A 13261-nucleotide genomic window follows, 5' to 3' on the forward strand; every position below is an offset into this window, starting at 1 on the left:
TGTTTAAACGGCAGTCGAATACTAACAGTTGCATTTTATCAATCTCAAAGCTCCGCTGGGTCCTTGGGTTGGAGACAGAAGAGAAGCAATTTGGGATGTCTGTGACATTGTCCTGAACCCCAGAGAGAGAGAGGGGGAGTGGGGGGGGGGAACACTTTGTGAAGATGGAATATATGCCTATCCTTGATGTTTGAAGATTCTGTTTCAGTGGATCCATGTTCCATTACCTCAGCAGACTTCTGAACTGAGTACAATTCTAACCAGAGGCATTTTGTGAAAGTAACTCTTCAAGAAAACACCTTCTTCTTGGGCAGTCTCTTGGGATCAAGGATGGACTTCCTTTCGTCCCAGTTCTATGGATTCTGAGTTGACTGATGACTCCAATGCAGCAACCTCAGATGAGGCAGTAGAAAGGCAATTGGTATTAAGGTTATTACTCTCACATGTACCAAGATACAGGAAAAAGCTTTTGCTTATGTGCCACCCAGATAGATCATTCCAAAGAGGTAGCACAAAGGATAATAGAATGCAGAATATGGTGTCATAATTACAGTGCAGTTAGATAAATGAAGTGCAAGGGCCACAACAGGGTAGACTGAAAAATCAAGTGTTTATCTTTATTGTGGAGTCTGATAACAGCAAGGATAGAAGCTGTGCTTGTGCTTGTCTTTTGGGCTTTTGTATTTTCTGCTTGATAAAAGAGAAAAGAAGAGAGAATGACTGGGGGTAGAAGGGTCCTAGATTATGTTGGATGCCTACCAAAAGCAGCAGGAAGTGTAGACAGAGTAACTGGAAGGGAGAGTGCTTTTCATGATCGACTGGTTTGTACTCAATGCTCTGCAATTTATGGTCTTTAACAGGGGCAGGCAGGTGGGTAGTTTGTGAGATGGTGCATCCCTTCTGCCTCATACACAGAACTTCTCTGTGATCCTGAAATGTGAACCTAAAATTCTCAACACCATTCCACTGCGTGGTCGTGGGGTAAAGATTCCTAAGAGTCATGATACAAAAGATACAGAAGCTGGAGAACACAAACCAGTACAGCTTTTATTTCACTGTTATAGAACTATTGAATGGACCTCCTATACTGGATATTAAAGATGAATTCTTGATTGCCCACTATATCTCAGTGTGGCTTTTGAACTTTATTTGTTTACCTGCTCTGCCCTTTCTGTAGAACCGTATCTGTATCTCAGTACATGTGATAATAATAAACTGGTTATCAAAATATAAGGGAGTGCATGCAAACGGAATAGCCCCACTGAATATCAATTGCTTGTTATAACTATGATAGGAGAGCCAGGATGCACCACCTCACAAACTGGGACAATTGGAAAAGGTATTCCCGGACATCCATCGTGAAGTTCATCTATTGCTGTAGCTCTCGCTGAATGTGAAGGAAATCAAAGTCAGTTTTCTGCAAAAATAACATTGGTAACTGAATTTCAAGATGATTAAGTGAGGGGCAGTGCATTATAGTTGGATTAAGGAAGAGCCTATACCTTGCTTAGTAACTATTAAATCTCCAGAGATTCTAGGCCACTCAGAAATTACGTAAGTGTCACGTTTTGTAATGACAAGTCAAGATAGGACATTTATATTTACTGGAGCGGCCTGGGTACTATAGTAGAACAGAGGCACCTTGGACTCCTGATGGACTCCTGATAGTTCCTTTAAATTGGACTCACAGGTAGTTGGGATGATGAAGAAGGCTTTTGGCCTGCTGACCATCAGTGTGAATATAGAAGACGGGAGGTTATATAGCTGTTATACAAAACACTGTGCCCAATGTTAGTTACACGGTTATAGGAAGGATGTGATTAAACTGAAAAATAGAAGAGATTAGACAAGCTGAGCCTTTACTCTTGGGAGCATAGGATATTGAAGGGTGATCTTGTAGATCTATATGATATCAAGAGGGGCTTAGATAGGGTGAGTGGTGTTTTTTTCAGGGTTAACTAGTTTTTTGGGTTAGAGATGAAAGTTCTAATAAAAACTGGAGAAGCATTTTTTAAAAAGACACAGTATACTGTAATATATGAAACAAGCGGCCAGAGGAAGTGGTTGCATTTTTAAAGGGAGAATAAAACTGCACCTGTACGAATCTCTGCAGCATCTGGGAACCCAGTGATCTCTGACTTGGAGGCTGACGTCAGACCATCTTGCAAGAGGGGGAACCGTAGATAGGTGTCAGGTTCTAATGGTGTTTCTGATAGGCACTGAAGACCTATGCCAACCAACTATTCAAGGATATCTTCAATCTCTCACTGCTGCAGTTGGTTCAACATGCTTCAAAAGTGTGACAATCATACCAGTGCCCAAGAAGAGTGAAGTGAGCTGCCTCAATGACTGTTGCCCAGTGGCACTCTCATCTACTGTAATGAAGTGCTTTGAGAGGTTGGTCAGGCTAGAATCAACTCCTGTTGCAATTTGCATTTCACTACAATAGGTCTACAGCAGATGCAATCTCACTGGCTGTCCACTCGGCCTTGGATCACCTGGACAATACCTTTGTCAGGTTGCAGTTTATTGATTATAGCTCAGTGTTCAACACTATCATACCCTCAGTTCTTATCAAAAAACTCCAAACCCTGGGCCTCTGTACCTCCCTCTGCGAATGGATCCTTGACTTCCTCAGTGGGAGAACATAATCTTTGCAGATTGGAAATAACATCTCTTTGTGACATTCAACACTGGTGCACTTCAAGGACGCATGCTTAGCCCACTGCTCTACTCTCTCTACATCTATGACTATGTGGCTAGGCACAGCTCAAATGCCATCTATAAGTTTGCTAGTGACACAACTGTTATTGGCAGAATTACCTTTGGTGATGAGATATACAGGACCAAAATACTGTAGATCAGCTGGTTGAGTGGTGTCACAGTAATGACCTTGCACTCAATGTCAGTAAGACCAAGGAATTGACTGTGGACTTCAGGAAGGGTAAGTCGAGGAAACATGCACCAGTCCTCATCGAGGGATCAGAAGTGGAAAAGGAAGGCAGTTTCACGTTCCTGGGTGTCAACATCTCTGGGGATCTATCCTGGGCCCAGAATATTGATACAATTACAAATAAGGCACAATGGTAGCTATATTTCATTCGGAGTTTGTGGAGAATTGGTGTGTCACCAAAGACACTTGCAGATTTCTAATGATGTACCATGAAGAGCATTCTAGTTAGTTGCATCATCATCTGGTATGAATGGGTTACTGCACCGGATCGGACAAAGCTGTAAACCCAGCCAGCTCTATCAAGGGCACTGGCTTTCCCAGCATCCATCAAAAGGCGATGCCTCAAAAAGGTGGCATCCATCATCAAGGACCCCCATCACCTAGGACATGCTTTCTTATTGTTAATTGCTACCATCAAGGAGGAACTACAGGAGCCTGAAGACACACCACACTCAATATTTTAGGAACAGCTTCTCCCCCTCCACCATCAGATTGCTGAATGAACAATGAACCCATGAAAAATAACTCAGGAATTATTCCTCTTTTTGAATTATTTATTTAATTTTACTTCCTATTGTAATATACAGTATTTTTAAATTTTATATTGCAAGGTACTGCTGCTGCAAAACAACAAATTTCATGACTTATTCCAGTGATATTAAACCTGATTCTCCTGGCTCTGAGTGCTTGGAAATGGGATTAGCTTGAATATTCATCTTGATCAGCATGAAGGACTTTTACCGTACTATAGAACTCTATGATGTCATATTTTAGGCCACCTTTGGCCCATCTTGTACAAATGTTAGTTAATATCCCATTTTGTATTGCCTGCTCCACTTCTTCCGAGGTGGGGTTTGGGAGCTCAACTACTGGCGCAGTTGGTGGCCAGAACTGGTAGGAAGATGTTCTGGGTCAGGGGTGAAAGAAACAAATTTTTACCTGCCTGTCTTCCCCTCTGACTAGGATAGTCAAGAGAAGAGGGACTTAACTGCATTCTTGTTACAGCAGTCAACAAGAGCACTGATTTTGCACTGTAGAACTAGGTGGGGGAGTTTGAAGACACCCACACTCTTTTTGTAGATAAGCTGGGATGGAGTTCAATAAAGAGGGAGATTAGAGATACTGGAAGTTATCTGTGGAGGGGTCAGTGGTTTGAGGAGTTCAGTAACACTGGCTCTCTTCATGGAGCTGTTAGAGGAAATATTTGAGGATGTGGCAAGATCTGAGGTTATCACAGTCATAAAAGCTTCCAGTTGAAATGGCTCTCGCAGCCCACTTCATCCTTGCTGACTATCTACGAAAATCCCATTTTCCCGTCGATTTTCCATGGCATTCCTTTCCTGTCCAGGTACCTGTCCGAATGTCTTATAACATTCTAATAGTATCTTTCTCTCCCACCTCCACTGGCAGCTTGTTGTCTTCACCCTGACACAGTGGTGTCAAAAAAACAACCTCTCCCTCAACATTGAAGAAACAAAGGAGCTGGTTGTGGACTACAGGAGGAAAGGAGACGGGCTAACCCCTATTGACATCAATGGATCTAAGGTTGAGAGGGTGAACAGCTTTAAGTTCCTTGGCATAAACATCACCGAGGATCTTACATGATCTGTACATACCAACTGTGTGGTGAAAAGGGCACAGCAGCGCCTCTTTCACCTCAGACGGTTGAAGAAGTTTGGTATGGGCCCCCAAATTCTAAGAATTTTCTATAGGGGACAATTGCGAGCATCCTGACTGACTGCATCACTGCCTGGTATGGGAACTGCACTTCTCTCAATCGCAGGACTCTGCAGAGAGTGGTGCGGACAGCCCAGCACATCTGTAGATGTAAACTTCCCACTTCAGGACATTTACATAGACAGGTGCGTAAAAAGGGCCCAAAGGATCACTGGGGACCCGAATCACCCCAACCACAATCTATTCCAGCTGCTACCATCCGGGAAACGGTACCGCAGCATAAAAGCCAGGACCAGCAGGCTCTGGGACAGCTTCTTCCACCAGACCATCAGACTGATTAACTCATGCTGACACAACTGTATTTCTATGTTATATTGACTATCCTGTTGTACATATTATTATAAATTACCATAGATTGCACATTACACATTTAGACAGAGATGTAACATAAAGATTTTTACTCCTCATGTATATGAAGGATGTAGATAATAAAAATAAAGTCAATTCAAATTCCAGATATTCGCCACTCTCTGTATGAAGGACATATCCCTCAGATCTCCTTTTAGGATCAGCACATCCTGGAGTGATAAGCAATGTTCCCTTTATTTTTTTTACAGTTGCACAGACTAGCCAATGCTCTGAGTTGGAAATTTTACGCAGCATGAAATCTGCAAGGCACTTTAATATTAACATTATATAAAAGAAAGTTCCAGCTGTGCGGCAACAAGGGCTATGTGCATGGGAGCCTTTCAGTAACTGCACGACTGCGTACCCACACAGCTTAGGTTGAACAGTGGAGATAAGTCACAGAATTCTACAGAACAGAAACAGGCACTTTGGTTGAACTGGTCTATGATGACCAACCTGGTTCCATTTCCCCACGTTTAGCCCATATCCTTCTAAACCTTTAACCCAAATCAGTGCCTCCTGGAATGGAGAGTTTTGGGAGTGGTGAAGGGTAGATTTGTGGAGCCATGGATACTGGCACCAACAGAGGCAGACCATGCTGTCCTAGAGTGTCCATTGTCAGGCATATTCCTCCAACTCTTCCCCAAAAGGTGTGCTTTTGACAGTGAAATCACTGGGAATGATGTCATCCCTTTCAGGGTGAACACTGGAATCACTTTCAAAAACCAGTCCATTGGAAGAACTCAGTGGTTTGAGCAGCATTTATGGGAAGAAAGAAATGGTTGCTACTTCAAGTTGAAAACCTGGATCATGATCTTCCAAGTGAAGCAACATGACTTGATATGGTTGTCAGTGCGTTTCCAATGTCATGCTAGCACTAGCGGCAAAAACTCTGAATGCTTTGTGTTCGCTGTTTGGTGTTGAGATTTTTAGGGCAGTCAAAGATGCAATCACTAATGATAAACCAGTGGAGTCTGAGTATGTATAGGGGACTAGGAATGCCTTGGATGGGAATTTAACATGAAAATTGGAAGGGGCATAAACAAACAAAGGGGGTCAGTTTCTTGGTATGTTGAGATAAAATTTTGAGGGAGGTTTGCTGGTTTTGGGTGGGAATGTTAACTGTAAACTCATGCACACATATTGCTGTTCATTAAAACAGAGACATTTGCTTTGGCTTCCATGTTATGTGATAATAATAAACTAATGACCAATATCAATTTATACCTTTCCATGTGCCTTGCCTATACTCACAAGCAATACAAAACAAATATACGTCTCATCCTTTAACTGAACACAATAGTGCAACAATATTACATTACTCCTTGGTTCATTGTAAAGTAATTTACTGAATGTTTAGCCTTTGTATTTTTCTATTTCCCTTGCTTCTTAAGTCTTTGTTCCCTTGTATCACTTGGTTACATAGTATCATCTACAAAAGTGGTTTGTATTTGTGCAATTGATAATGACTAAATAATAACTATATTGAGTATCAACCTGAATCACTTCTTTTGTCCTGCAGATGGGAGACCCATCCAATGTCGAATTTGTCCTTTCAGTGCTTCCCAAAAGGAGAATCTGAAAATGCACGTTGAATATGTTCATCGTGTACCATTCGACAATAATTTGTATGCAGAACACCGCTTCAAAGGATCCCAGGGTGAAAATGGTCTCTACAAGACACTAGAGGTGCAGTTTGAACCCTCATCACTTGATCATCATCTTCCTGAAGCAACTATCCTGAAGTGAGACCTTCTGCAAAATCTTCCCGTTTTGGCATTATCAGGATTTCTCCATCCCCACGGAGCAGAAAGTGATGGAGGTCTTTTGGTGTTGGAGTGGGGAATGTGGCTAACACCTTTGTGGATTTGTACTAGGCCTTAAACAGGCATGGGACAAGTATTTTTGACATAAAAATCAGACAAGTGCTGACTGGTTCATCTAGAGAGAATTAGCTGTTCTCTGCAGATAGTTAAGGATCAATGTTGCTATTGGATGAGAAATCAGCCAGCTGTTTGGAAAGCATTTTTATTGATTATTTACACTGGCAGAGTTTAACTCTTCACTGGATCATACCCTTGTTTTTACCACCCACATATTTAAGAGAGTCAGCTGTGCATTTGAGCCACCAGACTGTTACCAGCAAAATACACTAACTTGGGCAATCAACTCCTCCCTGATCACGTCATTGAAAATGATTACTCAACATAGAAGTCCAACGTTTATCAAAGATGCAGTCATACTTCTTTTAATTTAATGAATAGATTTGGCAAAACAAATTCCTTTTAACAATGAAAAGGCAAGTCATGTCAACAGGAAAGCTACGTGATATCCCCAATAGAAGAAGTACTATATTTTAACAAGGTCACATGTGTATATTGTTTTTAATAACATCATATTAAACAAGAGAATTGCCCTTTTCTCCTCTGTCTACACTTTGGCCTATTTTTGGAATAAATGAGTACTTGAGCAGAAATAGATGCCACCTTAGGAAACAACGAAGGTTTTCTAACATGTAAAACTAGCTGCGGTTTATATAATTTACAGAAAAGTTTGCAGTAAACTGGTCAGTTAATAACAGCAGCGACACATGCATTCCTTCATTGTTCAGGACTACATGACAAGGTTAATCTACTTTAATTTGTATTATGTTACTAAATTGTGATATCCAACAACTCTGCACTCTTGGGATTGTTGTTAATTTACATTCTCCAACTTTGCCAAGCACTTCCGCTCCGTCTGCAAAAAGCGAGATTTCCTTGTGGCCAACCATTTTAATTCCTATCCACATTTTTGTTCTGACATATCCGTCCATGGCCTCCTCTTCTGCCATGATGAGGCCACTCTCAGGTTGAAGGAGCAACACCTCATATTCCATCTAGGTAGCCTCCAACCTGATGGCATGGGCATTGATTTCTCCAACCTTCCATAATTTTTCTTTCCCTCCCCTTGTCTTCAATTCCCCACTCTGGCCTCCTTACCTCTTCTCCACACCTCTCCCTGCTGCCTTTTTATCTATGGTTCACTCCCCTCTCCCATAAGATTCCTTCTCCTCCAGCTCTTTATCTTTTCTACCTATTGCCCCCACCCACCTAGCTTCATCTATCACCTTCTGGATTGCTCTCCTTCCCCCCTCTTTTCCAGGTGTGATGAAGAGTCTCCACCTGAAAAATCAATTGTTTATTCATTTCCTTAGATGCTGCCTGACCTGATGAGTTCCTCCAGCATTTTGTGTGTTGCTCAGGGTTTCCAGCATCTTGTGTTTAAGATTAAGAATCACTGGGCCTTGAGCAAACAGGAAGATAGATGTCTCATGAGCCATTCTGGATAAGGCAAAATTCCAACCACAGAATAGATTAACTGGGCCAAACTCTGCCCTTTACCTGTGGACATGATTCAAACAGTGTGGGGAAAAGCATAGTCATGTTCTTTGATAGAAGGAGTAAAAGTGTAGACCATTTTCTAAAAACAGAGCGCAAATTCAGAACCTAGAAATGCAAAGGGGCTTGGGAGTCCTAGTGCAGAACTCACTCTAGGGTAACTTACAGATTGAGTTGGCGGTGAGGAAGGCAAATGCAAGGGTTGCATTCTTATTCAGAATACTAGAATATAAAGGCAACAATGTAATGTTTTATAAGGCATTGGTCAGCCCTCATTTGAAATACTGTGAGCAGTTTTGAATATATCCGAGAAAGGGTGTACTGGCATTAGGGAGAGCTCAGAAGCTTTGTGAGAATGATCCCAGGAAAGAACAGGTTGACTCATGAGGAGCCTCTAATGGCTCTGAGCCTGAATTCGCTGGAGTTTAGAAGAATGAAGGAATATCTCATTGAAACTATTGAATATTCAAAGGTCAAGATAGAGTGGATATGGAAAAGATGTGTCCAATAGTGGGAGACTCTAGGACTTGAGGGCACACCTCATAGTAGAAGTACATCCCTTTAGAAGCAAGAGAATAGGGTTGGTTGAGGGAAAATAATCACTTATGATAATGGCTGAGCATACTTGATGGGTCAAAAAGCCTAATTTTGCTCCTAAGTCTTATGGTCTTTTGAATTCAATTCTGAGGTCAGGTGCTGACTGTGTGGAGTTTGCATGCTCTTCCTGTGATTTAGTTTCCTCTCACATTACAAAGATATTCGGGTTAGTGGGTTAATTGGACTCTATAAGTTTCTCCTCCCTTGTGGGTGAGAGGTAGAATCTGTGGGGGTGGGGTTGATGGGAATGAGGGGATGAAAGAATAGGATAGGATGAAGTGAATGTTAAAATGTATGCTTGATGGTCAGCACAGGGTCATTGGGCTGAAAGGCCTGTCTCCAAGCTGTATTGCCAAGGCTCTATAACCTCAGAAGTTGCACAATACAACTTCTCTGGTACGTCAAAATGCAAACTGCTATAATCTATGGAGAGATCAAGCAGCAACTCCAGAAAGTCAAACTGTTAAGATAGAAATTAGTTCTGTATAGTAACCCATGCACTTTGAAAGTCATCTCCTGGGACTCCTGCTGCTGTAGGGAGTTTGGCTGTTTTCCCCATGACCACATGGGTTTCCTCCCACAGTCCAAAGTAATTGGTCACATAGGCGTAACTGGACACTGCAGGCTCATTGGGACAGAAGGGCCTGTTAATGTGATGCATCTCTAAGTAAATACATAAAAATAAAATAAAATTAATGAAAGATCTTAATAACTAATAGCATTAATAGATTTCGGGAAACGAGGTAAATTGATTAATCAATTACATCATTGAATTGCAAAAGAGACCGGAGTCTTCCTTGTATTGTGTTGTTCCTAAAAGATTTTCACCCTTGAGCCCATTGCCTTAACATCCTCTGAAGACTTTCTGAAGCTGTTACCCCTATGCTGAGCTGTGACACCCAGAATTCTCTATCACAACATTGCTGAGACTCAACTTAATAGCTGCAGTGCGAATTTGGTCCGAACACTTTACATGGCAGTTGGGATGTGGATCCTTGACTTAAAACTTGTAACAACACAAACCCTAAGCTGCTATTATTTTCTAACGGGGTGGTTAACAAGTTATTTGTACAAAAATATAAACATAACTTACCAGGAAGAATCATTGTGCTAGGCAGCATTCAAACCCAGTCATGTATGACCTGAAAGAACTGTTCACTGAGCCAAATAGGAGGTTGTAGACAAATCTGTTGTAGCTTCATTTGGGGACAGTGGATAAAAGGGTGGGAGTGGGCTTTGTAATGCAAAAAGAAATGCTAAAGAGATACCAAGAACATGGCAACACAGCAGAAAAGAGATGTGAAAGACGTGATTGGTTCAGAAAGAAATCTGGCAGCAGCAGGGGAGAAAACTGATCTTGAGTCTGACCTTCGAGGCTCTCAAGCTCCTGTATCTTCTCCCAAAGAAAGGATTTCACTGGCTAGGGATGGAATATTAATGTTAGCAGCTAATATCCTGCTCTCCAAAGACACACACTGGAATGTAACCCAGATCAGGCTCGGTAATTTTTAAGCTATCTCAGCTGGTGACATGCAACAGACATTAAACCCCTGATATACATTGGCCTGAGACTGTTTCTGATCCACTTACCTCCCACTAAAACTATTCTTTCCATTAAGGGGTTGCTCAGCACAAATTTTCTCAAAGATGGTGCAATGAAAGGGGAAATTAATTAAGGTTCTTAAAATCTTGAAAGGTTTTGATGGAGTGGATGCAGATGGCATGTTTCCTCTTGGGATCCATCTTCCCTCCATTCCTTTCATTTTTGAGATATTGGAGAAGAGTTCAATATTTGAGCCGATGAACAAGGGCACTTTATAAAAAAAAAGCTTGGACAGAGCAGGGTAACATTTGTGCACTCTTTGCTTGCTGTGGCTTCTCCATTGAGGCAGATCTCTCCAGGTAGATTCTCCCGATGTAGCCTCTGGGAGAACCCACAGTGGGAACCATCAGTCACCCTCTACATTTCTTAAATCATACCCAAACAATAATGGGTTATCAATTCCAAGAAACAGGCATCATTAAAAAGTCAACAGTGGTTTTTAATGGAAATGGCGGAGAATGGTTGGAATGTGGAGATTACCAGTATAGGAAGTGGTGAAGGTCTTTAGGGACAAGTGCTATAAACGCATGAGGGAGAAAGAAAAACAAAAAGGGTGCAACTATGGTGATATGGAGCCAAACATGTAAGCATAGAGCAGCTGAATGCATCTACTGGCTAATTTCTGAAGTCTGCTTCTCTGACTGGGTTACTGAGAGGTGCTGGCTTTTGGATGAAGAAACACACTAGCACCCTGACCTCTTTCTCACTTAGATATAAAGTATTCCCAAATTTTGAATTTTTTCCTTGAGCCGTGGGCAATATTTATGTTATTTTATTACAAGAATGAATAGTAACTTGGACTGTTATAAGCCTATGTAATATTTGTGCAGATTGCCCTGTGTTGCTCAGTGGGGCACTGTACTCTGTTAATAAATCTCTCATTCTGTCTCCCAGCAAGGCAAGGATTGTACTCTGAAAATAAACACAGACTAGCACACATATAATTGGGAAACTGAATTCTGCGAACAAGGACAAAAAAAATCATTTTTCAATTCAACTCATTTCAAAGCAAGTTGTCTGATCACAAGCACAATAATGTTTGCAGAGCTTGCTATAAGCAGATTGGTTCCCTTGCTTCCTAAAAACAGGTTATAAACTGCTTCTGTTGTCACTGGTTCCCCAGTCCTGCTTTCTGCATTTGTACAACTGGAGTTTCTGGCTTAACTGCATCGCCTTTGATGAAAATGTCCTTGCTGACAATGAGATTTTAAAAAGTGATTTATTTTTTATTCATACTTTTCTTGTCAAAGCACAGTGCTTTATAAAATGGTTTTTTTTATTCTTGTTATTTATTAAAATAAGTGGATCAGTTTCCAAAGCCAGCTCTGCCTGCATTCCTTCATGAACTTTCCTTTAACACAGATTCAAACCAAGTATTATATTTTAGAATTTCTTGTGGAATTTTTTGAACAATATAATATTGTCTATAGCAATTGTGAAATTAATTAATATAGGTGTTATACCCATATAATACTTACAGCATGGAAAAAGGCCATCTTGGCCCTTCTAGTCCGTGCCAAATGCTTACTCTCACCTAGTCCCACCTACCTCCACTCAGCCCATAATCCTCCATTCCTTTCCTGTCCATACACCTATCCAATTTTGCTTAAATGACAATACTGAACCTGCCTCTACCACTTCTACTGGAAGCTCATTCCACACAGCTACCACTCTCTGAGTAAAGAAGTTCCCCCTCATGTTACCCCTAAACTTTTGCCCCTTAACTCTCAACTCATGTTTGAATCTCCCCTGCTCTCAAATGGAAAAAGCCTATCCATGTCAACTCTAACTATTCCCCTCATAATTTTAAATACCTCTATCAAGTCCCCCCTCAAGCTTCTACTCTCCAAAGAATAAAGACCTATCTTGTTCAACCTTTCTCCGTAACTTAGGTGCTGAAACCCAGGTAACATTCTGGTAAATCTCCTCTGTTTGCTATGGTATTATTATTTTCTATTTTTGGACACCACAACACAGAACATATACAGCACAGTACAGGCCCTTCTGCCTACGAAGTGCCGAACTTTTAACCTTCTCTAAGATCAATTTAACCCAACCCTTCCTTATAGACCTTTTTATCAGCCACATACCCGTCTAAGAGTCTAAGTGTCTGTAATGTATCTGCCTCCACAAACTCACACTGTAAACACTTTGATATCTTCCCTGTACTTTCCTCCAACCACCTTGTAATTATGCCTGTCATGTTAGCTGTTTCCGCCCAGGGAAAAGATCTGTGGCTGTCCACTTGATCCAAGCCTCCCATCATCTTGTGCATCTAAAAGCTCCACCAAATCACTTTTCATTGCTGTCGGGAACATCAAGGTCTTTTTTTTTTACAAAATTTACCAAACATTTTGGGGAAAATCTTTCCAACTTCCAGTTTTCCAGTTTATTTACTTGAAATGACCAGAAAGATTTACATCTCTATAGCACTTGTCAGGGTAACAGGGCATCACAAAATGCTCATATCTGTTAGATTTGGAGGCAATGTTGTCCGGGAGGTTCTTCATAAGCCAATAACAAGATGCAAATCTTAGTTATAGACGTGTTTTTAAATGTTCATCAAAGACATTGTCAGCTTGTACCAGCAAGCAAGTGAAATGAAGTAACAAGAAACTTGATCTTGTGCTCTCCTCCTCTATA

At 41.2% G+C, this 13261-nt stretch overlaps 1 protein-coding gene across 14 annotated transcripts in view; it reads left to right on the forward strand.

The window, feature by feature from the left end:
• znf516 (zinc finger protein 516) overlaps positions 1-11842 on the forward strand; it is a 138369-nt gene extending 126527 nt beyond the window's left edge. For all 14 annotated transcript variants that reach the window (XM_059972765.1, XM_059972713.1, XM_059972774.1 and 11 more), the window contains one exon: positions 6561-11842. In XM_059972765.1, the coding sequence (XP_059828748.1) occupies positions 6561-6787 (227 nt within the window). In that variant the 3' untranslated portion in view covers positions 6788-11842. The remainder of the gene's footprint in view (positions 1-6560) is intronic.
• The last annotated feature ends 1419 nt before the right edge of the window (positions 11843-13261 follow it).

Source organism: Hypanus sabinus, chromosome 1, assembly GCF_030144855.1.
Source record: "Hypanus sabinus isolate sHypSab1 chromosome 1, sHypSab1.hap1, whole genome shotgun sequence".
NCBI classification, from domain to species: domain Eukaryota; kingdom Metazoa; phylum Chordata; class Chondrichthyes; order Myliobatiformes; family Dasyatidae; genus Hypanus; species Hypanus sabinus.